Consider the following 24,878-nt stretch of genomic DNA (forward strand, 5'->3'; position numbering starts at 1 on the left):
GAACCTTGTCATAATTTTATTTATTTATATATTTTTTTGAATTGAAAAAAAAAATGTTTAAGGTCTTGGTCTTGACTCGGTCTCAGCTCCCGAAAGTCTTGGTCTTGTCTTGGTCTCGGTGCATTCTGGTCTCGGGCAAGTCTTGGTCTCGGATAGTGTGGTCTTGAACACAACACTAGTAGAAACGTCATTGTCTCATGTCTCATTCAGAAGTAAGTAATCACTAAACTTTACCATCATGTATGTTAAAAAGGTGACCAAAAACTCTGTTTTCACTCTGTCAGCGGTGACGCGCTTTCAGTGTGAGCTCGTGCATCCGAGGGATCGAGAACGAGCAGGGAAACAGGGAGACGTGATTGGTTAAAAAAAAAAGCGGTTTGTTATTTTCCATTGGTTGAAGTTATTACAGATTTACAGCTGCTATAGTTGATGGATTTTCTCCGTTCCTTCTTCAGAGCACATAGGATCTTAATTTATGTCAGGACAAAAAGACAATTTCAACCCAAAACTTAAAAAGTGTATCTTGAGGAAATCGCCTACCCTTGGTAGGCCTACCCAGGTGTGGGTGTGTGTATAGCTTAAAGCTAGGGTAGTGCTATACACACACTCACACACCTGGTCTGGAAAAAAACAAAAGAACCCAACAATAATTAAAAACAAAAATCACACTGGCCATAAAAAACAATTAAGTTAAAAAAAAAGGTTATGGTGAGTATGAAAACTCTTGTTCATTACATTTTACTTCATAATTGCAACTGCATGTGTTGTATTAATCGTTGAAAAACTTGTTCTGTTAATAGTTTGTTTATTATCGTGATCAAAACCATTGATCTGAAGCTCAATGCTGATGCTGTCCTGTAAATAGTTTTCTAATCAGTAATAAATATAACAACTTCTGATCAATCCATATCAATTACATGCTCAAAATAAGTACCGGTTAAAGCCCCACCCTTTTCAAGACAATGCAACCAACTTCTGGGTTAAATCCTGCCCACTTGGAGTTAGGCCCCACCCACTCCAAGCAGATACAGATTATTGATATGGTTAACAGATACAGATAATGCTGTACTCGCTCATCCCTGATCAGGAGAGGAGTAAAGTATTGAGCACAGAGCTGTGGATTTTTTTATGACATATTCAAACAAAGCTGACAGCAATGCAAGTAAAACCAAAATACTTGATAAACATGTACTATTTTTAAAGAAAATATTGGTGTTTTTACCACCATAGTTGAGAAAGAGAGAACCATAAACCCCAATTTTCACTGGATGTGAATCAGCTGTGCTTAGATACGTTTCCATTCTAGTCAATATGTCAATTTCCACCACCTGTGGATGTGGCGCGTCACGGCTGCGTAATGGGTCCGGCAGTCTGTCGAGCTCCGCAACAGATATGCAGACTTTGTATTTTTGCCTGATATCAGAGGAACAGTGCATAAATTCAGCTGGTGCGGGACAGGAAGTAGTGCACAGACACAAAATAAACTGGTTTATTTTCAAAATAAAATTGACCTTATCAATGGTTGAATTACAATAATCTCCACGAAAGCTGAAGATCTACAAGACAGGACTGAGTGGATTTCCTTCTGCTCCACGGACACAATCAACTGTTTATATGGTTTAATAGTTCTCTATTAGACTAAAACTCTTTATAAAAGAATAGAACTAAGGCTGCAACAGTGTGCATCACAGCGGAGCACAGAGATGAGTAAAAATGCAGTGTTACAGCACGCTAATGCTAACATGTCATTTCAGTTTGGGTTCCTTTCCAAATTAAAATAACGAAAAATGTTACAGAAGGGGGTATTGTTATAATAATTACTAATCATCTAACAGCATTGACTGTATGTTGTCAAAGTCAATATTTAAAAGAATGCTTTATTGGATATTCTTTATATCTAGTTATTCTGCAGACATGACCCCACCCCTATCCTGATTCTGACCTAAAGAGAAGTTCCTCCTCCAAACATTTTAACTGCCATCATTACAGTTTGGATTGGGGAATTAATTGTTCTTGGTCTTCCACCCGTCTAGGGTCCTGTGAGCTCAGAAAGGTGTGGTCCTGGTTCAGGTAGGAGGTGATGAACTCAGGAAAGTGTCTTTTTAAGACCACCTCCAAGAACATGTCTGCTGCCGTGTGGAGCTTCCGCTTGGCGCTGAAAGTCAGACAGAAAAAAGACAAGTCCTATTCGATCAACACAACACATTAGTGTGTGTGTGTGTGTGTGTGTGTGTGTGTGCGTGTGTGTGTGTGTGTGTGTGTGTGTGTGTGTGTGTGCGTGCGTGCGTGCGTGCGTGCGTGCGTGCGTGTGTGTGTGAGTAACGTGCTACTGTTTGTGTGCAATACTTCTGTCCCAGCAGGCTAGGCCCTTTTCCCTGCCCAGCTGAAGCAGGTACAGCTGATCATCCACTGATGTATTTATTTTCTCTAAAAAAAAATTGTCACTTTGTATTAAGCATTATTGAGACTAGTACAGTGCCCGTCAGAAGTATGTATTCATGTGGGAGCATAAGGGGTATATTTGCGGGTGCAAAATGTGGGTGCAATTTTCCTGGTTTAATGTCATCATTGTGTTTTTTTTATCTTTCAGGTGTCTTTTTGTGCATTTTTAGTATAATTATTGTTTTTTTGTTGCCATTGTAGTATGATTCTGGAGTCATCTGGTGTATTTTTTGTATAAATATTGTTTCATTTTTGTTTTGTTTTACTCATTTAGTTTATTTTTATTATAAATACTGTGTGTGTGTCTCTATCCATCCATCTCCTCCGTGTGTTATCTCTCACGCGTGTCTTACACATGATCCTACATTTCTGGACATCAAAGTCGGCAAATCGCCGGCTAAACTCAGCGCCAAGTTTTTCAGTAAACTGTGCGCATGGGAACACGGCGGCAGAGATCTGCGTTTTTATGGTTTGGCAGCAGGGAAAATAGCTAAGGTTTCCTTGAAGCATCTGATTCTCCCACAGGCACAGTTTAGTTTTAAAAGCCCTCACTGCAGCGTACATGTCTGTGATGATGCGCCCCCGCCCCTGAAGCTGCAGGTTCAGTGCATCGAGATGGCTCGTGATGTCACACAGAAAGGCCAGCTCACACAGAAACTTTTGCCCCCGGAGCTCTGCTGTGTCCTTCCCTTTGCTTTCCAGAAACTGACATATTTCCTCTCGCAGCTCGAAAGATCTGTTCAGTACTTTTCCTCGGCTTAACCATCTCACCTCTGTGTGATACGCGTCTGCGTATTCCGAACCACATTCCTCCAGAAAAGACTTAAACTGGTGGTGATTCAGACCTTTGGCTCTTATAAAGTGAACTACTTGTGTTGCTGTGGTCATAACATGTTCCATCTTTAGGGCTTTGTCACACAGTGATTCCTGATGTATGATACAGTGATAAACAGTTAGCTCACCTGCACAGTTTTCTTCCCGCATCTTCTCCCGAACCCTGCCCACCAGTCCACTCTTTTTACCGCACATCGCTGGCGCACCATTTATCGTTATTCCCACAAGTTTATCCCACAGCAGCTTTATTTCATTGTGAAAGTTGTAGCGTGAAGTCACTATGACTACTGTCCGTTTATAGTTGAGCGTTTGGGTCCTGTCCTGAATGACACGCCAAAACAACAGCAGTGCATTATGGGATTTGTAGTATTAGCGGTGAATGCGCTGTACACTTCCTGGTTTTGCCGGATTTGTCTATAACTAGTGCAGTGCCCGTCGGAAGTATGTATTCATGTGGGAGCATAAGGGGTACATTTGAGGCTGCAAAATGTGGGTGCAATTTTCCTGGTTTAATTCAGTGGGTCATGTGCATGACTTCATCACTTTTATATTTTTTTGTATGGTGTATTTTTCTGTAACGTGTGTTTATTGGAGTCATGTGTATTTGTGTATCTTTCTGTTGTCTTTTTGTGCATAAATGTTTGCTGTTTTTTTATTTAAATTTTTTTGGAATGTATGTTTTTTTGGAGTCGTGTGTTTTTGTATATTTTTTTTTTTTTTTTTTTTCTATTGGAGTGTGATTCAGGAGTCATTTTGTGTATTTTTTGTATAAATATTTAGTTTTGTGTATTTTGAGCCATTTTCATATTTTTGTTGTATTTTTCTGTAAATGCATGTTTTTTTTTTTTTTTAAGTCTAGTACAGTGCCCATCGGAAGTATGTATTCATATAGTGGGAGCTTAAAAAGAGTTGTCAATTATGGGCATAATAATAACATACTCTGTAGCATTATAAAGGGGTATATTTGCATGTGCAAAGTAAAATAGCGTGTGCAATTTCCCTGGTTTAACTCTATGAGACATGTGCATGATAAATGTGTTTTTTTGTTAAAGTCATTTTTAGATTTTTTTTTGTTTGGTGTATATGTATCGTCTGTAATGTACAGTGCCTGTCGGAAGTATGCATTCATGTGGGATAATAAGTATTTAGTTTAGTGTATTTTGAGTCATTTTCATATTTTTGTTGTTTTTTGGTGTATTTTCCTGTAATATATATTTTTTGGAGTCATTTTGTGTGTTTTTGGAGCCTTTTTGTATATTTTTCTGCATTGCTGTTGTCGTTTTGTGTACTTCCTGTATAAATATTGTTTAGTTTTTTTTTTGTATAATTATTTTTTGTTGCCTTAAGTAGTGTGATTCTGGAGTCATTTAGTATCTTTTTTTAGTGTAGTTTTTTTGCATTTCTGTTGTCTTTTGTGTATTTTTTGTATAAATATTTAGTTTTGTGTATTTTGGTGTCATTTTCATATTTTTTGTTGTCGTTTAGTGTGTGTCTGACTCAACACTACAGTCACTACCACCTAATAGACGGGTGTTGTGACACAGACTGTAACCGGTCGGATACACACGTAGTCAAGTGCACCTGATCGGTGTGTGTGTGTGTGTGCGTGTGTGCGTGCGTGCGAGACTCTCTACCTTGGACACAAATCTCCTCCGTTGGTTCTCTCTCACACACGGGCGCTGCTGAGAAATGTGCATCTTTCAACACAGCAGCCATTGCCGTCAATAACTTCCGGGTGAGGTCTGTCCGGTCTAAATAGCGAACGGTCAAACTAACATGAAAATAAACGTTTTAAAATGTCATCACCAAATAAAGAACAGTAAAAAAGTATTTTTACTCAAAAGAGAAAAGAGAAGTCCACGGGAGCTCATGCACGCACCGGAAGTGAGTTGTGTAGTGAAATAGATATAGATGGTGTGCTAGCGCCCCCTCACACCCTGAGGTCAAAAGTTGAATAGGTTTCATTTCGGGGCTGTCCAGAAGTGAAATAAAATTAAAATAAACATTTTGAAATGACCAAATTACTCCAAAATAACAGATACACACACTTGGGGTATTTGGATACCGTTGACCAAGTTTCAGGTCGAACTCGCACCGCGTCTGGGAGATATTTGCTCCACACACACACACGCACGCACACAGACGTCCCTTGCTTTTTAGTTAGACTAGTACAGTCCCCGTCGGAAGTATGCATTCATATAGTGGGCGCTTAAGGAGAGTTGTCAATTACGGGCATAATAATAACATACTCTGTAGCATTATTAAGGGGTATATTTGCAGGTGCAAAGTAAAATAACGTGTGCACTTTCCCTGGTTTAATTCGATGAGACATGCGTATGATGAATGTGTTGGGGTTTTTTTTTTACTAATTTTTATATTTTTTGTTTTAATTATTGTTTGTTGTTGCCATTGTAGTGTTATTCTGGAGTCATTTTGTGGATTTAATTTTTTTTTGATGTAGTTTTGAGCATTTCTGTTGCCATTTTAGTTTATTTTTTTGTATAAATATTTAGTTTTGTGTATATTGAGTCATTTTCATATTTTTGTTGTTTGGTGTATTTTACTGTAATATATGTTCTTTGGAGTCATTTCGTGTGTTTTTGGAGCCTTTTGTATATTTTTGTGCATTTCTGTTGTTGTTTTGTGTAATTCCTGTAAAAATATTGTTTGGTTTTTTTTACGTCATTTGTGCATTTTTTTGTATAATTATTGTTTTTTGTTGCATTTGTAGTGTGATTCTGGAGTCATTTTGTATCTTTTTTTTAGTGTAGATTTTTGCATTTCTGTTGTCTTTTGTGTATTTTTTGTTTAAATATTTAGAATTGTGTATTTTGAGTCATTTTCATATTTTTGTTGTTTAGTGTGTGTGTGTGTGTGTGTGTGTGTGTGTGTATGTGGGGGGGGAATCCATTCTAAATTAATGGGCACCAGTCCATCCACGTGTACCTGCCTAACTTTCACTAAACTTCTCAGTAGTTAGATGTAGATGTTAGATGTAGTTGCAGGTGTGTTGTGAGAGAAGCTGCAGTAATCAGGTGACCTTCACTATGTAGCAACATGTAAACACTTAGAGCGTTCAACACAGCAGCCATTGCCGTCAATCACTTCCGGTTGAGGTCTGTCCGGTCTAAATAGCGAACGGTCAAACTAACATGAAAATAAACGTTTCGAAATGTGTGTGTGTGTATGTGTAAAAAAGAGAGACCCGAAAGCACCACAAAAAATAAACGTTTTGCAACACCAGTCGCAAATCTCTCTCAGTGGCGCTGTGTGAGTTCACCATGTACATCTCGATGTAGTGCACGTACGCGCATCAGCCGTGTGTGAGTGGACCCATCCGCTCACAAAAACGTTACATTCCTCTGTCTGAAGAAGCAGAATGTTTGCGATAAGGTAATGACCATCAGCACAGGCACCGCCCACACTCATGGAGACGAAGGAGGAAGTGAAGTCTGTGACCCGAGATTTAAAGTAAGTTTGGAATCACGGGAATAATATTAAATAACCATGAAATATTAACTTAAATGACTTTTAGCGGTACAAAAACGTTTTTAATATCGACCTTTATTTTTTTTAACCCAAACAACTGCGACATGGTGACGTCATGAACCTGGAAACGGAAGTGGCGCGCTCTTACCGAGGGAGCCATAATTATAAAATTATTGTTTTGACCATTTTGCGTCACCAAATTACTCCAAAATAACAGATGCACACTCGGGTATTTGGAACGTGGATGAATAGCAGTTGATTCACAGTTCATCTGTTTCGCCTTCAAAATGGATGCCGGAAGTCGTCTCTCAACACATGGTGCGCTAGCGCCCCCTCACACCCTGAGGTCAACAGCTGAATAGGTTTTATTCTGGGGCCGTCCAGAAGTGAAATAAAATTAAAATAAACATTTTGAAATGACCAAATTATTCCAAAATAACAGATACACACACTCGGGGTATTTGGAACCCGTCGACCGAGTTTCACGTCCAACTCGCACCGTGTCGGGGAGATATTTGCTCTACACACACACATCCACACACACATCCACACAGACCTCCCTTGCTTTTATAGGTAGATAAGATGTTAAGATAATGACCACTAGGGGTCATCATTGTAAAGTTATTGTTACATGGTTTATTTATAGGTGTGTAACTTGTTTACATTGAAATGTTGCATCTTTGTTACCTATTCTAGTGTTCAAAACACTGCTCAGGCTGAAATGTTGCTCTTTTATTGTTATTATTATTCATTTTTTGGTCTATGTCTAAAAATAAATACATTGACGTGTGATTTTGTTGTTCTGGAGTGGTTTTGCCAGTGCCATAAAGCCACAACGCTTGGGATATGTGGTCTTTTACATATTTGAAAAGAAAATATTGTACTGTCACCTTAGAATGGCCTTCTTTATTTTATAGAATACCTACAACTAATATTTACCGTAGAAACAAATCCTATAGTTCCTACACTGTATCGAATATGGAGATTATAAACGAAGAATAAACAGACACTGATCAGTTTCACTTTCACATTTACCTTGTCTGTGGATCTGATGCTGCGTTACACAGATCAGCCTACATCATAAAGTGGACATTATTCGTATTTCATATTATCTTACAGGACTGAGGCTCTCAGCGTCACCACAGAATACACAAATTAATGTATCGGTCCCAAAGCGCCTGACGTACGCAGGCTTTATCAACTGACTAATGTAGGTCAGTCCATCAGATATCAATCTATACTGTATTTCCTACAGGATGTCATCAGTAAATGAGAAGATTGCATCGATGTCTAAATATTTTCTCTCCTGTCAGCATCACATCAGATCCACACAGAGACGTGTCCACAGAATGAACCTCCTTTTATTGACAGGTCGTTTAATAAGAGAACTGATTGATCAGGAGGCGGGGCTTTAGTAGTCGCTCGGATCCTAGCCAGAACAAAATTTCATCCCAACCAGGTTAAGTGTTCAGTCTAAGTTACCATGGTGATTTACCCCCGTAAGAAGTTAGAAAGTTTCGTAGGACAGCACACCGATTAAATCCTGGAGGTTAGTGCAATAAAAGGACATCCAGCTTCGTAGTACAGGCCCCTAAACATCACCATAAGAAAAGGTACAGTGTGTGTGTGTGTGTGTGTGTGATTTTATTCTCACTCAACATGGAAACAGAAGACTTGTGCTACTGTGAATGAAAAGCACTCTGTATACAGTAGCTAAAAACCAAGATCTGTATTTACAAGGCAAATACGTATTTGACAACTAAAAATTGGCAAAAATGACAACCTGTATCTGGATTTGTTGACAAGTTTGTTATTTTTACTAATCAAATTGAAAGTAATAATGCAGGAAAAACAAAAGACTGACCTTGACCTTAAATATGACCTTGATACAAAGGTCAAGGTCACATAATGAAAGCAAATGTTGTTCAACAGTACCAGTCTGAGCACTGTAAGAAATTTGTTTTTGTTTTTTTTTTGGGAAGTCGTGAACTTTGACCCCCTACCAATCTTTTTACTGGTAGGTCGTACAGCTTTGGTCCAATTAAAATAAAATTCTCCACTTGAGTTGAACTTCTCATAATACTTCATACGTGTACGATACATATTCGTAGAGATATGGAAAATTTTAGTTTTCGACACTTGACGCGACCTTGACCTTGACATTTTGGTTCCAAAAAAGTTTGCCTGCACATCCTTGACATTGTCCCTATGAGATGACATACATGTCATTAGTGCTCCATTAATAGCCTAGTAGGAGTTCCACGACAAAGGAGTTGCGGAAGAAAAAGAATGATAAGAACTCCTACGATAACAATGTATTTGACCAATAAGCCCCTATTAAAGAAATTGTGGAGAAAAGCACTAGAAATACCTAAATATAGAGGAAAATCAGAGGAATCAGGTGGACCTAACACTAGAATCAATGCTGATAATTTTTTGAGAAAGCGTATACATGACTAACCTGCACTTCATCTTTATCTGTGATCTGAGACAACCATCAAATCTATCAGCAGAATCTTCATTCAGGGACCAGGGCCAACTAACGGAACCTACAGCAATGTCCTCTCACCTGATGGAGAGACACAGAGGACCGAGCTCCACCAACAGCTCCTCAGTGAGGTCTTTCACCAGCTGCCGATTCACGACCGTGTTGTTCTCCTCCAGCCGAGTCCGATGACGAATCCACTGCCACACCTTATGAGCACACACATTAACATGAAGAAGTTAAACTCTAAGGGTGCGTTTAAATAGTCCCTACTATCTCAGAAATGTTTAAGTGGTGGCCATGATAAAGAGTGTTCGAGTTCTCTTTAAGCTAAGGATAGGAGGCTCAATTCTTCCTTTATAACCTCTTTTAGCCTAGGAAACATTGATGCATCCTTTACCATTGGAGACAAGATAATGCTGACCCACAATTCCTTGCAGCGACAACATTTAAAGTGATGTACACATCTGAGCGTTCATGGAAACTTACTATCATGTAAGTCACGTAAGTTACCAATGCATTAATAGGCCATGAACAACTTTAAATAATCTAAAACCCATATCTTATTATATGTAATCCATACTATCAGATTATAACTGACATAAAACAGAGCCCTTTGTCGTTCAAGACAAATAGATCGGAGACATAACAGCATTCTGTAATTAATATTTCTGAGTGGAAGGTGAGTGTATGCAACCATTCTCAATGTTATGTTATTTTTGTTTCACTTTTGTTCCTCGTAGCCTATTTTATTATTTTATTTACATTCAAACCATGATTTATACAATTATATAAGCGGAAAGTTTTATAAATGTGCTTTTAGTAGTGTATTGTTAGAAATGTTTAGTTTTTTCACCACGGCAGATGTCACTAACCTTCATGGTTGTCGGATTATTACGTCAAAGTGCGTCTGATTGTCAAAATAAGCGTGAACATCTTTCCCTAACTCCTATTTGTACACCTTTCCTTAACCCCTTAATGTCATCCACAGGGTTATGGAAAAGTGGATAAGAAAGGAGATAGGAGGGACTATTCGGACGCAGCCCTCGGGCTCAGAAAGTCTGATTATTTCTTCCAAGAGGTAAAAAATATATAACTGTTTCAAAGCCAGAGTCAGCAAGGGCAACAATCAAGTTTTCAGACAATAGCAAGCGAAAGGTTCACTGCAACAGCTCGAGTCAGGGACGAGGGATTATTTTCTTTGAGGGGAGCTGAACTGTAGAATTAAAGCTGTCCACAGATAATTACATCCAACCATGGTTGTCTGATGGCTCTGTTTGCCATCAGACAACCATGTTCCATCTGGTGTAGATTCTTTAGATCCGTACTCGTTCTAAAGCAACCCTCTTCATTCATCAGTTGTCCTCACCTACCTGTGACCGAGAAATCTCCGCTGTGGCAGAATCTTCAACCTGGCCCCTGTAGAAGAAGTGGCCTTTACCTGTCAATCAGAACATTGTCTTAGCAACCAGTTAACATCACAAAATCCAGTCAGACCTCCTGCTCAGTACACACCTGAGAGCCAGGCTTTGATGAACTGTATACCAACTGCAATGTTGTGCTTTAGACCATAGAGGGTGACTCCGCCCTGAGGACACACACACACACACACACACACACACAATGTACTACCTGGATCTTCTTGGTTTTTTAGCGGCTCTTAATTTCCGTGATCACGGAAAACAGACGAAAACAAACGGGATTTAATTTATGTAATTGAAACACCAACATTGTTATTTATTTATTTATTTAATCAGAAAAAAAACTTTATTCATCCCGCTGGGGCAATTAGCACAGTTACATCCCGTCCAAGAACATGAAAAGACAATCACATATAACATGGGGCGACAGCGGCGGAAGAACTGTAGGTTGCCACATGGGCAGCGATCCTTATTTAGATGAAAAGTGGGAAAACAGAAGGAAAGGGAGGGGGGAAAAGCAGGTCCTAAACTCAGTTCCCAGTTGGTGATCAAAGCGTAAAACTCGGAAAGAACCTCATCACTTCATTCTGATCCAGTCAGATGACGCGTGACGACCTTGGGTAGGTCTGGTTCAGAAAACAAAATTCCAGGTGGCGTAGGGGAATCAAGCAAATATTTCAATCTGACGCTGGATATATCCTCAAATGCATGTTTTGAGAATATTTCGAGCATTTAAATACTAAACAGTTGGACAAAGAGATGGAAATGTCAATTCTCACAGTCTTATGACAGATTTCGCCTTCTGAAATGAAAATATCTATGTTAAATGGACTAAACCCTCACCGACATGTTGTGGGACAATATCACACATTCAACTATCCAACGTAAATAGGTGATCTAATGTGTAGCAACTTTAGCAAACTGACAGACATCAAATCTCGCTCAAAATATCACCTGATGAAAAAACTGAGAAATATGAAATTATTGACATTATTTAACTCCATTAACCATTATTAAGCATGTTTGGGATGAACAGACTGTGATGACATCTGACAAAAGAAAGACGATGAAACAGAAACAAAACGGAAATGTGTAAAGAGACGTAGGAATGACAAGGATGATTGGAGCTTCTTCTGGAAAATTTGTTTTTTTTTTTTATTGCTGTGCAGCCTGTGACCATTAAAAACCACCCTGTTTCTTTAACATTATCATTTGTGGCCTTTGTCGCCCGCTTGCTGCCTGTTTGGCACGGCTCTGGCCATTTGCTGGGCGTGGGCTTTTGCTCCTCTGCTGGGATCTTGAGCAGGGGGCTCTCAGGGCCCTCCCCTCGGGGGTTGGGTGATGGGGTGTGGGTGGGGGGAGGTCATTGATGGGGGGCTTTGGGGTTGGGGGTTGAGGTCGGTGGCGGGGTGCACTGGGTCCTCGGCTCCTTGGAGCTTTCTCGGGTGTTTGTGTGAGGGCGGTGGCAGGCTCTCGGCCTGGGATCCCTGGGGCATCTAGGGAGTCTGCTCGGTTGTGGGGGGGTGGCCTGAGGTTCCTTGGCTCCCGTTGTGTCTGCCGGCCTGCCTGCATCTTCAGGCCCGGGGCAGCGCCTGTGTTAGCAGAAGTGGTTCTTGCACAAACATTGGTCATGAATGCACAGGCCTTGGGCTGTGGGATAAACTCGTACTGGGCTTAAGCTTAGACACGTTGATCCCAAATACCAGTTTTAGGTATATCCCTCTTTTCATGGCCACCACCATTATACTTAAGCTGGGGGCTGTGTCGTCCGCTTCAGTTTCTCCACACTTGTCACCAGACTGGCTGAACTGATTACACAACACAATATGCACAACTATCACATTTCACTCTCACCTTAAAACAGTCAACTCTTCCTCACCACTTCCATTTTCCTACCCTGACTTCCTCTTCCCTGTTCCCTTCCCCTCACCTAGGGGTAACACTGCCCTCTCTTTTTATTTTCTCCCTATAATAAAGTGTTTCTTACCCTTCCTTGGGGAGTGCTGATGATGGTCACAATTATGCAATAAATTCAATTTATTTATTTAATTGCAATAACAAAACATGAATTGCTGTCATAAAATGATTGCACTTATTGTAGTGTTGACCTTTAACATGCAGACAAAGTAAAAATAAAAATTTTAAAGAACCATTCGTACGTCCGTTTGTACGATGGGACATCACAGCCAGGTGAGATGGAGTTGAGCCTATTGTCCTCTGAGCTCTTTCTGTTCCACAGGCGTTTATGAAAAACTTTACCTGTATAACCCTAATTCACTATATACCATCTTTAGATAGAGCTTGTAATTAAAATTCACTACAGGCACCCTTAAAGTTTCTGCAGCACTTTTATGAGCAGGTTCTAAGCGACTGACCACAGGCATGGACAGCAGGTCATGGGGAGTGACCGAGACGTCCTCTCGAAGCCTACAGAGCTGGTTCTCTCCAACAGTGTGGAGCCTGAAGAGCTGAAGCGGGGACAAGGAACCAGGGAGAACTGGTAAAAACCAAACCATGTCATAAAGGCTCATATGAAGAGGTTCAGGCTCACCTCCTGCATTGGCTCAATCAGGTTCAGGTCATAAACCATAAAACCATCCATGCCTGCGTTGATCTCCAACAACTTCAATCTGAGAATAGGAAAAAAACAACCAGGGTCACATACAGCAGCTAGAAGCAAGTTTACTGATAAAGTATAGGTTAACTCAATTTAGTTAGGAATACGTCGATGACAAAAAACGATTGATGAAGTTTCTCTGCATCGAAGCCAATCATACCACTTTTGTCATCTGAGGTTGACAACACATGTTGTGGAATCCTTTCCCGACAAAGATTCACATTTATCTTTTTGTTCTTTGCATAATACGTATTTGTAAACAAATTAAACATTGCAACAAAACAAGATTGGTCAGTACTAGGGATGCACCGAAAACTGAAAATGAGAAAAACAAGGCTGAAAACCGAAACACTGAAATAAATTGTTATGCCAATAATTAGTATAATATAAATTCATGTCTATATGGTTTTGTACTAACCTCACTCACAGCATTGTAATTGTGTTAATGAATAATAATCATTCAAAGAACAAATTAATTAATCATTTATTTATTTATTTAGCACTGATATTGCAACAAGGATGTTGTGGTCATTTGTAAGTGTTGCGATAATTTGTAAATGTGTTGATGCGTATGCGAGTCGCGGTGTAAAGGGTCCGTGTATCAATACAGAGGGCTGCGAGTCATCATGACAGAGGCATGAATCAGACTTTAGTGTGTACTTTTCATCTGCGATCTGGCGCGCTCTGGGGTGCTTGGTCGGTGCGCCTGGGGGCCGGCGGGGCAGCTTGCAGCATCCCCTTGGTGCCCTCGGCGACTATGGGCGTGGTTGTCGTCCCTGGGGGCGCTGCTCTCGGTGCTGCTTCCGTTCTGGGTCCTTCTGGCCTGGGGTCCGGACCCTGCTGGCTCTGGGCCCACCGGCGGGCGCCCGCCGGCTGCCCGTTCCGCGCGGCTCTGGCCGTCTGCTGGGCGGGGGCCTTGGCTCCTCTGCTGGGGTCTCGGGCGGGGGGCTCTCTGGACCCTTCCCTCTGGGGTTTGGGTGCTTGGGTGTGGGTGGGTGGGGGGGCTGGATGCTGGCGGGGGGCCTTGGGGTTGGGGGTTGGGGTCGGTGGGGGGATGAGCTGGGTGCTCGGCTGCTTGGGGCTTCCTCGGATGTGTGTGTGGGGGGCGGTGGCTGCCTCTCGGCCTGGGATCTTGGGGGCATCTGGGGGGTTGCTCGGCCGCGGGGGGGGGTTGCCTGGGGCTCCCTGGCCTCCGCTCTTTCTGCTGGCCTGACTGCATCTGCAGGCCCAGGGCAGTTCCTGGGCTTGCAGTAGCGGTATTTTTTTTTTTTTTTTTTTTTTTTGCACATATGCTGGTATACGAAGAACAGTCTATTCTTCCCCACCTTTTCTATTTCCTGCCTTGAGTCTCTCCTCCCTGCTCCCTTTCCCCTCCCCTTCCCCCTCCCCCTCCACTTAGGTGTAACACTGCTCTCCCTTTTTATATTCTCCTATAATAAAAGATTTCTTACCCTTCCTTAGGGTAAGATGGTGATGGTCACAATTAAGCAATAAAATAAATCAATGTATTTTATTGCAATAACAAAATATGCATTGCTGTCTCATAATGATTGCACTTCCTGTGGTGTTGACCTTTGACAGCATGTGCAGACAAGAAAAAAAAACTTTTCATAGTTTTCAGTTCATGTCAAACTCTGCTTAGAGCAGTGACGTGCAAGGTAGGCAGTGCCTACCCAAGGGTGAATTGATGTTTTGATTATTTAATTATAATTTATTTATTTATTTTTTTTTTTTTTGATCATCATATAATTATAAATTGTTTTTTTTTTTTTTTTTTTAATTTCCGATAGCCTACAGTACCTATAAGTTTGAAAGTGTCCTCATTTTGTGCGTTTCATAGCCCAAATTACTAAACAGCGCTATTTCCTGGAACAGCTTCAGTCTTTTTTCTTTTTTTTTTCGCTCCGCTGTAAGGCAGAGGGAGGCCACGCCCCTCCCAAAGGCACGTTGCTCCTCTGTCTCCGTTCTCATTGCGTGATTTTATGTGTTTGTGCATGCGCAGTCAGGTCCCCAAGATGAAAACCATTTACGTACAAAGGCAGTGTAGAGCGCTGCCTTTAGACGTAGCCGTGCTATGCTAAATGCTATACGTAAGTTCAAAGTATATTAGTGAATTGTAGTGTTGTGTTCAAGACCACACTATCCGAGACCAAGACTTGCCCGAGACCAGAATGCACCGAGACCGAGTCAAGACCAAGACCAAGACCGAGACCATAAACATTTTTTTTTTCAATTTAAAAAAAATCTATAAATAAATAAAATTATAGTAAGGTTCAACAGTTAAATAACATTCTCTCTTTAATTTTAGTTTATTTTAAATACATTTGACAAACAAAAAAGGTGCCTGCAAAAATTTAACTAAAATATTAAAACTACTACTGCTACTGATAAATTTACAATTATTCTACATATTTGAAAACAAGATTTTTATGTCTGATGAATGTACAGCAAGTGTTTAAAAGTATTTCTACTAAGAAATAATGATTCTTGATTCTGATTCTTTGAGTTGTGCAGGTCAACAGGTCACAGATTTCACAAGATATTTTTTTAGTTTGAAAAAGCCTTTACACAGGTTATTTTTATTAATTCACTTAGTTGATATAGTTTAATTTGGTTGCTGTAATATAACTAGGATATTCAATTAACAAAGGTTTCCAGCTGTAACTGTAAAAGTGAAACTTTCTGAAATAAAACTACAAACAAGTTGTCATCAGTCTAAAAAACATAGAGCTACAGGTAGATGTGAAACTAAATAAAACAAACTCAAACCCTGGAACAGTCATGTGACAAATTAATCAATAGTTATTGTTGAGAATTATTATTATTATTCTGGATACAGTGGAAACAGAAAATATAAAAAATAATTATATTGTGAACCTGTTTATATTGTAGGGAACATATTATATACATAAATGTAATTGGAGTCTAAAGACACACAAAAAACACCACTTTAAAAAGAAAATAGACTAATATAAGACCTCTTTACAGTTATTTGACTCATTCTATGCTAGTGCAACTCTGCGGCGATGACGTGCTGGTGACGAAATAAACCAACATAAACTACGTTCTCTAGCTAGTGGGCGGGATAACGCTACAGTCAGGATGACATCGCTAGAGATGATAGAGAAACTTTTTTTGAGGAAAAACAACAGCTTTTAAAAGATGGAGACCAACACCTGAGATACCAGACCTTCAGCAAAGGTAAGATCAGAACATGTTTCATACTTTTCACAGTGAATGGAACAAAAGGAAGGATTGACTTTGTGGATGCTCCTCACTGAGGCTGTTCTGAGTTGTCATTTTTTCTGTGTTTCTGTGTTTCCAACACAAACAACAGATGTGCTGCCGTGTCATGAGATACATCTTGTTGGGAGAGTATGGAGGCTATATTAAATAATTGTTTATGTTTCTTTAATGGTGTTTATGATGTTGATTTTGTTAGATGGCTAAACACTTGTTCATGTGGATCTTATTGGGTTTTTTCTTTCTTGTTATGAATTTTTTATTTTGATAAGTGCATTGAGATGACTTTGTTGGAAATTGCTTTATACAAATAAAATTGAATTAACACTTGACAGCAGAAACATATGAAATTGTCATTGGTGGTCTCGATTTGCAACGTGCCTACCCAACCCTAGTGGTCACGGCACGTCACTGGCTTAGAGGATGCTTTAGTGCTCAGATGTATTCAAATTAGGGATGGGACTTTATCGCATTGATTGCAGTTAATTAATTACAGAAAAGTAACGCACTAAAAAATAGCACAGTAAATATTTATTTTTTTGCACTTCAAACAATGGGGAACCTTTCTCATTGCACAAGTTCCCAATGTACCCATAATACTGATGCACAGACCACAACACAAGTAACAGGAGAACCAGAGGAGAAGTCGTTGCTGTGCTTCATGTTTAAAAAAAACTAAAGCCTGGTTGTGAGTAGGGATGCGCATTAACCGGTTTTGTTTGGGAAATTCTTAGTCAAATGATTCTTTGGAATCACTAACAAAAAACTTTTACAATTCTGCTAATGATTGTTCCCGGGCTGAGCCGCCACTGTAAACAAATTTGCAGTTACGTCACACACACACAAGCTGCTGCAGAGCAGAGATGAGCTGCTTCATGCGATGCCGTAGAAAAGGCCCCAAAGTTAAAGATGAATAAGTACTGTTGTTTATGGAGGTCTCCTTTATCTATGTCTGATGTATGAGGAATATATTATTCACCACTGTTAACGCCAGAGGTGAGCTTATTCACGCAGAAATCTGTTGACGAGCTTACTCGTGGGCTTCGGCGCTGAAATGATAACTTAACTAGACTTACTGTCCGAGCTGCCCATGAATGGAATCTCACCCCCATAACGATTAGAACTATCAATACATATAATTCATTTAAAATACAGTTTAAAAAATGGCAAAATCAGAGCTGTCAGCCCTGACATGAGCACATCTCGCTGCCCCCTGCTGGCCTCTTGTCCTTTGTCCGTTAGTCTGACTTGTCTCTGTTGTTGTTGAGTTTGTAACAGTCTTGTAACAGTAATGTCGGTCATGTTTGGTTTGTGTTATTGAGAGTGCTGTACTAAGAATGTATATATATAAATATATATATATATATATATATATATATATATGTGTTGTATTTTATGACATTGTGTTATGTGTATAATTTGATACTTGAATCTGTAAAAGAAGAAAAGGCCAATCCTTGGTTTTATAAAAGATGGTTTTGTGGGGTTTTTTAGCTGAAAATGTTGCTAAATTGGTGAGAATGAACTAAAATGTGCTTTTTGAACCATTGGAACTGAATTTGTATATCCTTCATGTGATGTGGGATCATGTTCTACCTTGTGACAGTGTCCAGGACCTTCATGTAGGAGTCACCATGCACATCCTGAGGCAGCAGCAGAGCAGCCATTCCTCCAGTAGCAAGTGCTCCTCGCCGATGGCACGTCTGCACCAGCAGGTCCATGTAGCTCTGCAGGAAGCGCTTCTCCATGTTGACGTACTTGCTACGATCGGGGAGCAGGAAAGCCTTCCTGTGACCTGGAGGAGAACGAGGGTTGTTTGGACGCTCACAGATAGAACTCTAACCGAGGCGCTGACCAAACTTGTTGACGAAGGAGGCGGCGTAGTCCCAGATGCCACAGTTGAGTCCAGCAGAATGTTCTCGCAGCTCATAGAGGATCTCTTCCATCTCAAATGCTGCCAGTACATTTTCAATGAGGACAGTAGCCTTGATACTGCCCAATGGAAGCCCTAGCTACACACACAAAGAAAGAACAAAAAACATTTCCACCATCTTCAGAATCTTTGAATAATTTCATGAATAGCCACAAGTTTCACTTTCCATGTATTACTGCAAACTTTGAATTAAAGTCACAAGTTGAAAAGGACTGAAGCTGCATCTTTAAAATACAATCTCTTGACTTAAAATTGTACAAAGTATGATGTAGATTTTCGTTGTTATTTAAATCTAAAGTTCGGACCTTCTGTTGTGTCCAAACAAATATCTTGTTCCACAGTCTGGCCTCCAGGAAACTCTCCACCTACAGATGAAATAAATTCAAACATCTTAGTCAGCATTAGCAATGTGATATAAAAAAAATGACGGTATAAAATTTAAAGGTTCACAAAACAAAAACATAAAAGGGCACAATGACATCTGTCCATCTTGCACACAGCAGTGCTGACAAGATGGATGCTTTGTCGACTCTTAAGTCATTTTAATGTAGTGATCCACCAAAAAACAACCGGCTGACACAGTGAGTGAGTATTCACCACGGTCAGCGTGGTCTTGCCTGGATAAGAGCCAATGTGTCTGCAGAGCGGCCGTATTTCAGTGGGCTCGCGCTCGCCAGCCTGACTTGTCTACTTTTTTTACCAAAATGTAAAGAATTGTCTTGATCAAAGAGCAAGAATTTATGCTTTTAGGCTATAGATGAGAAACATTTCATTTAAGTCATCATTAGCCATTGGTTGAGTTAGTTATTGAGCATTTAATTCAAACCTCAGCCCATTCCAATATGGAAACTCGGATATTCTCTTCCACAGAGCATTTAAAATAGCTCCTTAAATTCCAGTTTTCACACTATCAAAATACATCTTTGTTTTACTTCACCTCAGCTGTGAGAATGCTGATTTTCATCTGGCAAACACTTTTTTCCTTACCAAGGTTTCTTTTACCTCAGTGGGCGGGGCCTCCGAGCCAGGAATATTTGAGTGCATAACATGTTAATGACGATATAATTCAGCCGCTGCATTTATCAACACCTGATGGAATTGGTCAGATGCAAATGTTTCATGAATCACGTTGGTTGTGTCGTACGACCAGATGTGCAGTCAGATTTGCATCCGTTTTTATGGAAGGTTGATAAATGAGGGCCACTGTCTCCAACTTTCTGTTTCCAAATATTTTTTCATCAACATATATTTGTTACACATTTGTTACTCTTCTTTGGGATTTCTTTTTCATTTGTATATCGTATCATGAGTATTTTGTATCTTCAGCCCAATATCATATCATATCATTAGTTGACTATTTTGTTACAACCCTAGTTGACATGGTTAGTACATTACATACAGTAGGATACTAATGTATTGCATGCTCAAAGAAGTTGAAGAGGGAAACCAGGATTGTGTTTTACTTTGGACAGGTAGAAGAAAGGTCCACTCTGGTGCTCAAACAGGGTTTTTCCGCAGTGAAACATGAGGAGCCCAAAGTCAAAGAGAGGACCAGGAGCCTCCTTTCCTTCCACCTAACGACAAAACAACACAAGCCTTCATTCACTGCACTAAGAATCACACTTTAAATATCAACATGTTTGCTGCGACACTGTAACAAACAACCAAAGTTTCTGTTTTGGTGCGTGCCAACTGCCAACACAATTTCCATATTCCTTTTGTGCTACCGGACACAACTTTAAAACTGTGCTCCGATTGGAAGTTTTTGTGTGCAGTTACATCTTATTAAATCATTCATTTCAGTGTAGGAAGTTTTGGGGTGATTAATCCCAATGACATACAATGGTTGGCAATTGTTCCCAGCAGTTACCTAGAAAATGGAGCATGAGGAAATTGTGTTGCCTTGTACAAAAAGATTCCATAAAGTCATTTTCGTGACAGTTTGACAAACTCAGTGACACTGGGTTGAGTGTAGTGGATTTCATATCTGCTTCATCATATAGAAAAAAGCTTTCTCACAGTTTTAGACTTAAACAAACCTTAACCGGAGGCCAATCACACCATAGCCAGAGTTGAAAGAAAATCAACAATTTGACCCCAAACCAATTCTACTTGGGGTGGGAACTTCTATTAAGGTTTATACTGAACCTAACCCTATGGTCTTTCTTTCCAGGATGCAGAACCACAACCAGAGACTTATGCTGTGGTCATTGATTGTCCAGAAGTACAATCTTGAGATTTGTCACAAAAGAGGTTTGGACAATATAATTGCAGTGCTCTGTCTCTAGCTCTGTAGTGGGGTCTATGGTATTCTCAAACACTACTGGTTGAGCTTGTATGGGTGGAGATGTTACGTGCATGTGAACATTGCACTGACAGGTATCGTTTTGGTGACTCTTTCCTTTGTTCCAGAAGGCCCTAATCATCAAGCTGCAGTGTACACCTGATATTAGGTAAAAGGCCTGGGACGAACACTCAAAGGGAGAAGTCTGGAGAGAGAGAAGACGGCAGAGAGACAGCTCTTGGAATTGGTGCCGTCGCTATCGCATAGTCATTTTTCTTGGAGTGGATCCTGTGTAGATCCAGTGTGATGGTAAGGTGTAGGGCCAAGTAAGATGAGGTACCGCCTACATTTTGCACACCTAGGATTGTAAAGTCTACTCTAGACACATCAGTTTAGTGGTTGGTGTAAGTTTTGGCCTGTCCATTAATTAGTCAGACAGGATTATAGTTCGATAGGCCTTGTTCTGTTTTGCGCATTTCATTTATTTGGCACTACCTTCCCGCCCTCACCTTCCCCACTCTTGAAGTGTTTGTTTTTTATCAACTTTTGTCTATGACAAAAAAATATCTCTTTTGTTCATAAATTGACTGCTCTGTCCTGGTTTTATTTGACTGTTTGCTGCTACCCCGGTGTCCTCTCTGCACTCATACTGTAACATACTTAAAGGACTATTTCTGAACAAGAGTTTTTCTAATAGTTGGATGTGTGTGTAGCCACACTGTGCTGTGCTGTCGGCTTCAGGGTTTGTGTACTGTCAATGCAAAAGGCTGAGTCTAAAGAGTAAAGAAGGAGAAGAAGTGTTTCCAACCATCATGTTGTGCTCCACCATGTTCCAGGCACGAGGACGAAGCATCAACACCGGACTCTCAGAGATTAGTGGAACATCTGCAAAGACCAGAAACAAGTGAACAGAACAATCGCGTGTATCCACACAGCTCCTTGCAAATGGCTCCCAGTTCCAGTCCTGGAGGCCTCTTTTTAACCCTCTCCTACATTGTAAAGCAAGTACTGTAGTCGGGGCTGGTTCAGGAGTCTGGAGCCTTCTTCGAGTTCTGATGTTCTAGGTTTACAATGAGCTGCTGGGGGACATTTTCTTCTGCATACAGCAGTTTTCTGTCATGTGAAGCAGAGATGGATTGTCGACCTGCTAATAGGAAGCAGTAGATGGGTTCAGACCATCAACCGACAGGTTAAACCTGAAAACCATGCTGGATTTGGAATTGACAGTGCCTGGTCTGCAGTTCCTGGTCCAATTAGTTTACAATGTTTGTACTGATTGTTCTTTCTCTATCATGCTCTGTTTACTTCTTCCTTATCTCCCACTGATAGAGACAGAAGGTCTCCACCGTTATACTTTGTGCAAAGTGAATAAAAATGAAGATGAATTAACTCACTGGGGATCAGGTTGTCCACTGCCTTGATAACGTTGGAAATGCCTTTAATCTGGTTGTAAAACGTCGGGCAGTTCCCATCATCAAAGTCAACCTGGAAGAACCATTTAGGAACAGCTTTATTTAGAGACATGGACAATAATTGATGGCCCACTTTCAACAAGTAATAAGCAGTCAGAGCCAAGAACCAACCTCCAAATCTGCCCTTTTCCAGATATTCAGTCAGTTATCTGGGTCAATGATCCTGATCAGGTTTCCATGATCATTCACAGCCAACATAACCAATTTCATAAAGTGGATTACTAACCGATATACATTTTTGAAGTTTCACCAATGATCACAGATTTTTTTTATTTTTCAAACTGATCCAGAATCAGTATATTGCTCTAAAACTCCATGACCTCATGTCTATCTTTGGTTAAAGTTTTGTCAAAATCTGTAAAGTAGTTTTAACGTAATCCTGCAGACATATAAATAAATGATAGACATACTACATCTTCCCAACAACAGGTTGTTATTTGTTTTACTAAAATACTAATATTTGTTTTGTGAGTTCTAATCGGAGAACAGGTCGGATAAGGTTTTTTCCCCAAACAATGGTATTTACTAAAGAGTATATGTAATACACAAAATGGCTGTTAGCTTGAGCTTCCATTGCACAATAGATTTCTTAATGGCAATGCAGGTGCCCTGTCTAATCAAATATAGATCTATTAACAGATTAACACCCATTGGCTTTAATGTGTATTTCCATGTTGTGGGCAGGGATCTTATTTTAAGGAAGAAAAAAAGATTAAGAAAAGGTAAAAAAAACATGTTGAAAGGTGAAGGAAAGAGACCTGAATGCCTTGGGCTGTTGACTGAAGAGCTTTGATGAAGCGCTCAGTGTCACATGGGGCAAGATCTCCAATATCAACATGTCTTCTCTGCAGTCTCTGTGACACGGGCAGCACCTTCCAGGCTGGATCTGTCCTGATGTGTGCGCTGCTTTTCAGGAAGTCCGGGAGCTCGCCTGAAAGATCCAAGTTAGCTTTTCTAGACGCTCTCCGCAGCAGGATCTACAAGGAGAGGAAAGGACTGGAGTCTATCAGGAGCAAAGTCTACATACATAAAATCTATATGTTTTCAGACCTGATCTACTTGGTCACCAAACGTGGAGATCAGCTCATGCAGAAAGTGCAGCGACTGTGTGGTGAACAGAGCTGCATACTCTGCTTCTAGTCCAGAGGGAGGGGCCAAGACCTCCATCCTGAGTCCACTCTGTCCGCCTTTATTAAAGCCACAATTAACAGATTACTTTTATTTATCATTTATGTGAAATGTAAACCACAAAGGATACATATCACATAGTAAACAATAATTAATAATCTATCAACCAGGGATGTAAGGATACTATGAAAGAGGATAAGGGTCATTTTTTGATGGAAAATAATTTTGGCCAAATCAGGAATAAAGTAAAAATGTCAAGAATAAAGTCGAACTTTCAAGATTAAAGTTGAAATATAATGTTGAGAATAAAGTTGAAGGTTTGCTAATGAAGTCAAATCTACTGAAGCTGACAAGGGCCAATTCATTATATGACAACAAACAGCAGATTGTGGCCGCGTATCAATGAATGCGTTAAACTATACTTCGAAGTTGGGTTTAATGACAAAGAGATTTTTTCTCTTTTTGCTCAGAAACACAGCGTTGTATCTCTTTAAGGACTTTGCAGACTGTAGTTTTGGCTCTAGTACCAACAGCTGCTAGTGTCAGTCCCGTCTTTGGCTACTGTATGGAAACACATTAGGGCCAGTTTGGATAGACACTGTTGTTGTATACGGTGAAGTGGCCCGAGTTTGCCTCCGTAATTTTGACTTTATTAGCAAACCTTCGACTTTTATCATAATCAATATTTTATTCTGAGTTCATTTTCAAAATTTCGACTATGATCTGGACATTTTGACTTTATTCTGGACATTTCGATTTTATTCTGGACATTTTGATTTTATCCAAAAATAAATTCTCCATCAAAGTTGGCAATAATCCTCTTCCGTAGGATACACTCAACCAATGATTCCATTTTAATCCCAATATTGGTTCCACGATTCAATTCGAATCTCGATTTAAAAAAAACATACTCAAATCAATGATTAGAATGTAATGATGCACTTAACTCCTTTCAATTTGAATACATCATATTTTGGAGGAAAAAACAGATTAAGAATTTTTAACTAATATATTTGTTCTTATAACCTTCTTCTTATAAGTCGTTTGAACTCATAAACCTAAATAAACTGCACATTTCTTCATTTATCACAATGAAAAGTTAAACAAAAAACATATTTAAAAACATAAATCAAAAATACAAGAAAAGTTTTCAAATCATAAACACATTAAAAAAAATAGAGAAGACTTTCTTTTTTTTTAAGTGTAACTTATAATCCTGGTTATTTTTCTTAAGGAATCATGTTGGTTGTGTCTGTGCATAGATTTTTAGCCAATTTAGGATAAATCCTTAAATCTCTACTATCAACCATTCTCTGCCCATTAATATCCATTTATGACAATTTGTCAGGGAAACCTGCAGATTATTAAGGTTTGGGTTTATGAGAAAACATGGAAAGGCAACATGGAGTGCATGTGTGTGTGTGTTTAGGATTTATTTTTTTCTCTTCTTGCTCTCAATGAAGGCGGATGCTTTTTTCTCTGCTCCCTCCCCCTTATCTGCCCCTGCTGCTGCTGTTTTGTCTTGTGCTG

The 24,878-nt window shown here is 39.8% G+C and overlaps 1 protein-coding gene across 1 annotated transcript; it reads right to left on the minus strand.

The window, feature by feature from the left end:
• Positions 1-1,805: 1,805 nt before the first annotated feature.
• On the minus strand, positions 1,806-23,387 carry ugl (ureidoglycolate lyase). The gene is made up of 14 exons (XM_028459423.1): positions 23,271-23,387; positions 22,979-23,197; positions 22,143-22,233; positions 21,557-21,633; positions 19,928-20,038; positions 18,770-18,829; positions 18,387-18,543; positions 18,128-18,326; positions 13,223-13,301; positions 13,047-13,139; positions 10,766-10,838; positions 10,624-10,691; positions 9,335-9,459; positions 1,806-2,155 (listed from the first exon to the last, which is right to left on the minus strand). Exons 1-14 carry the CDS (start codon positions 23,385-23,387, stop codon positions 1,984-1,986), a joined length of 1,641 nt encoding a protein of 546 aa, XP_028315224.1. The 3' UTR covers positions 1,806-1,983.
• Between the last annotated feature and the right edge of the window lie 1,491 nt (positions 23,388-24,878).

Source organism: Gouania willdenowi, chromosome 10, assembly GCF_900634775.1.
Source record: "Gouania willdenowi chromosome 10, fGouWil2.1, whole genome shotgun sequence".
NCBI classification, from domain to species: domain Eukaryota; kingdom Metazoa; phylum Chordata; class Actinopteri; order Blenniiformes; family Gobiesocidae; genus Gouania; species Gouania willdenowi.

What these genes read in the sequence shown, in the direction of transcription:
- ugl (XM_028459423.1), bottom strand. Translation starts at nt 23,387, where the DNA reads ATGGAGGTCTTGGCCCCTCCCTCTGGACTAGAAGCAGAGTATGCAGCT. An exon ending in CAACAGCCCAAGGCATTCAG is followed by an intron (nt 22,234 to 22,978) that starts GTCTCTTTCCTT and finishes TGGTTCTTCCAG; the next exon opens with GTTGACTTTGATGATGGGAA. An exon ending in TTGTTTGGACACAACAGAAG is followed by an intron (nt 18,544 to 18,769) that starts GTCCGAACTTTA and finishes TTGTGTGTGTAG; the next exon opens with CTAGGGCTTCCATTGGGCAG.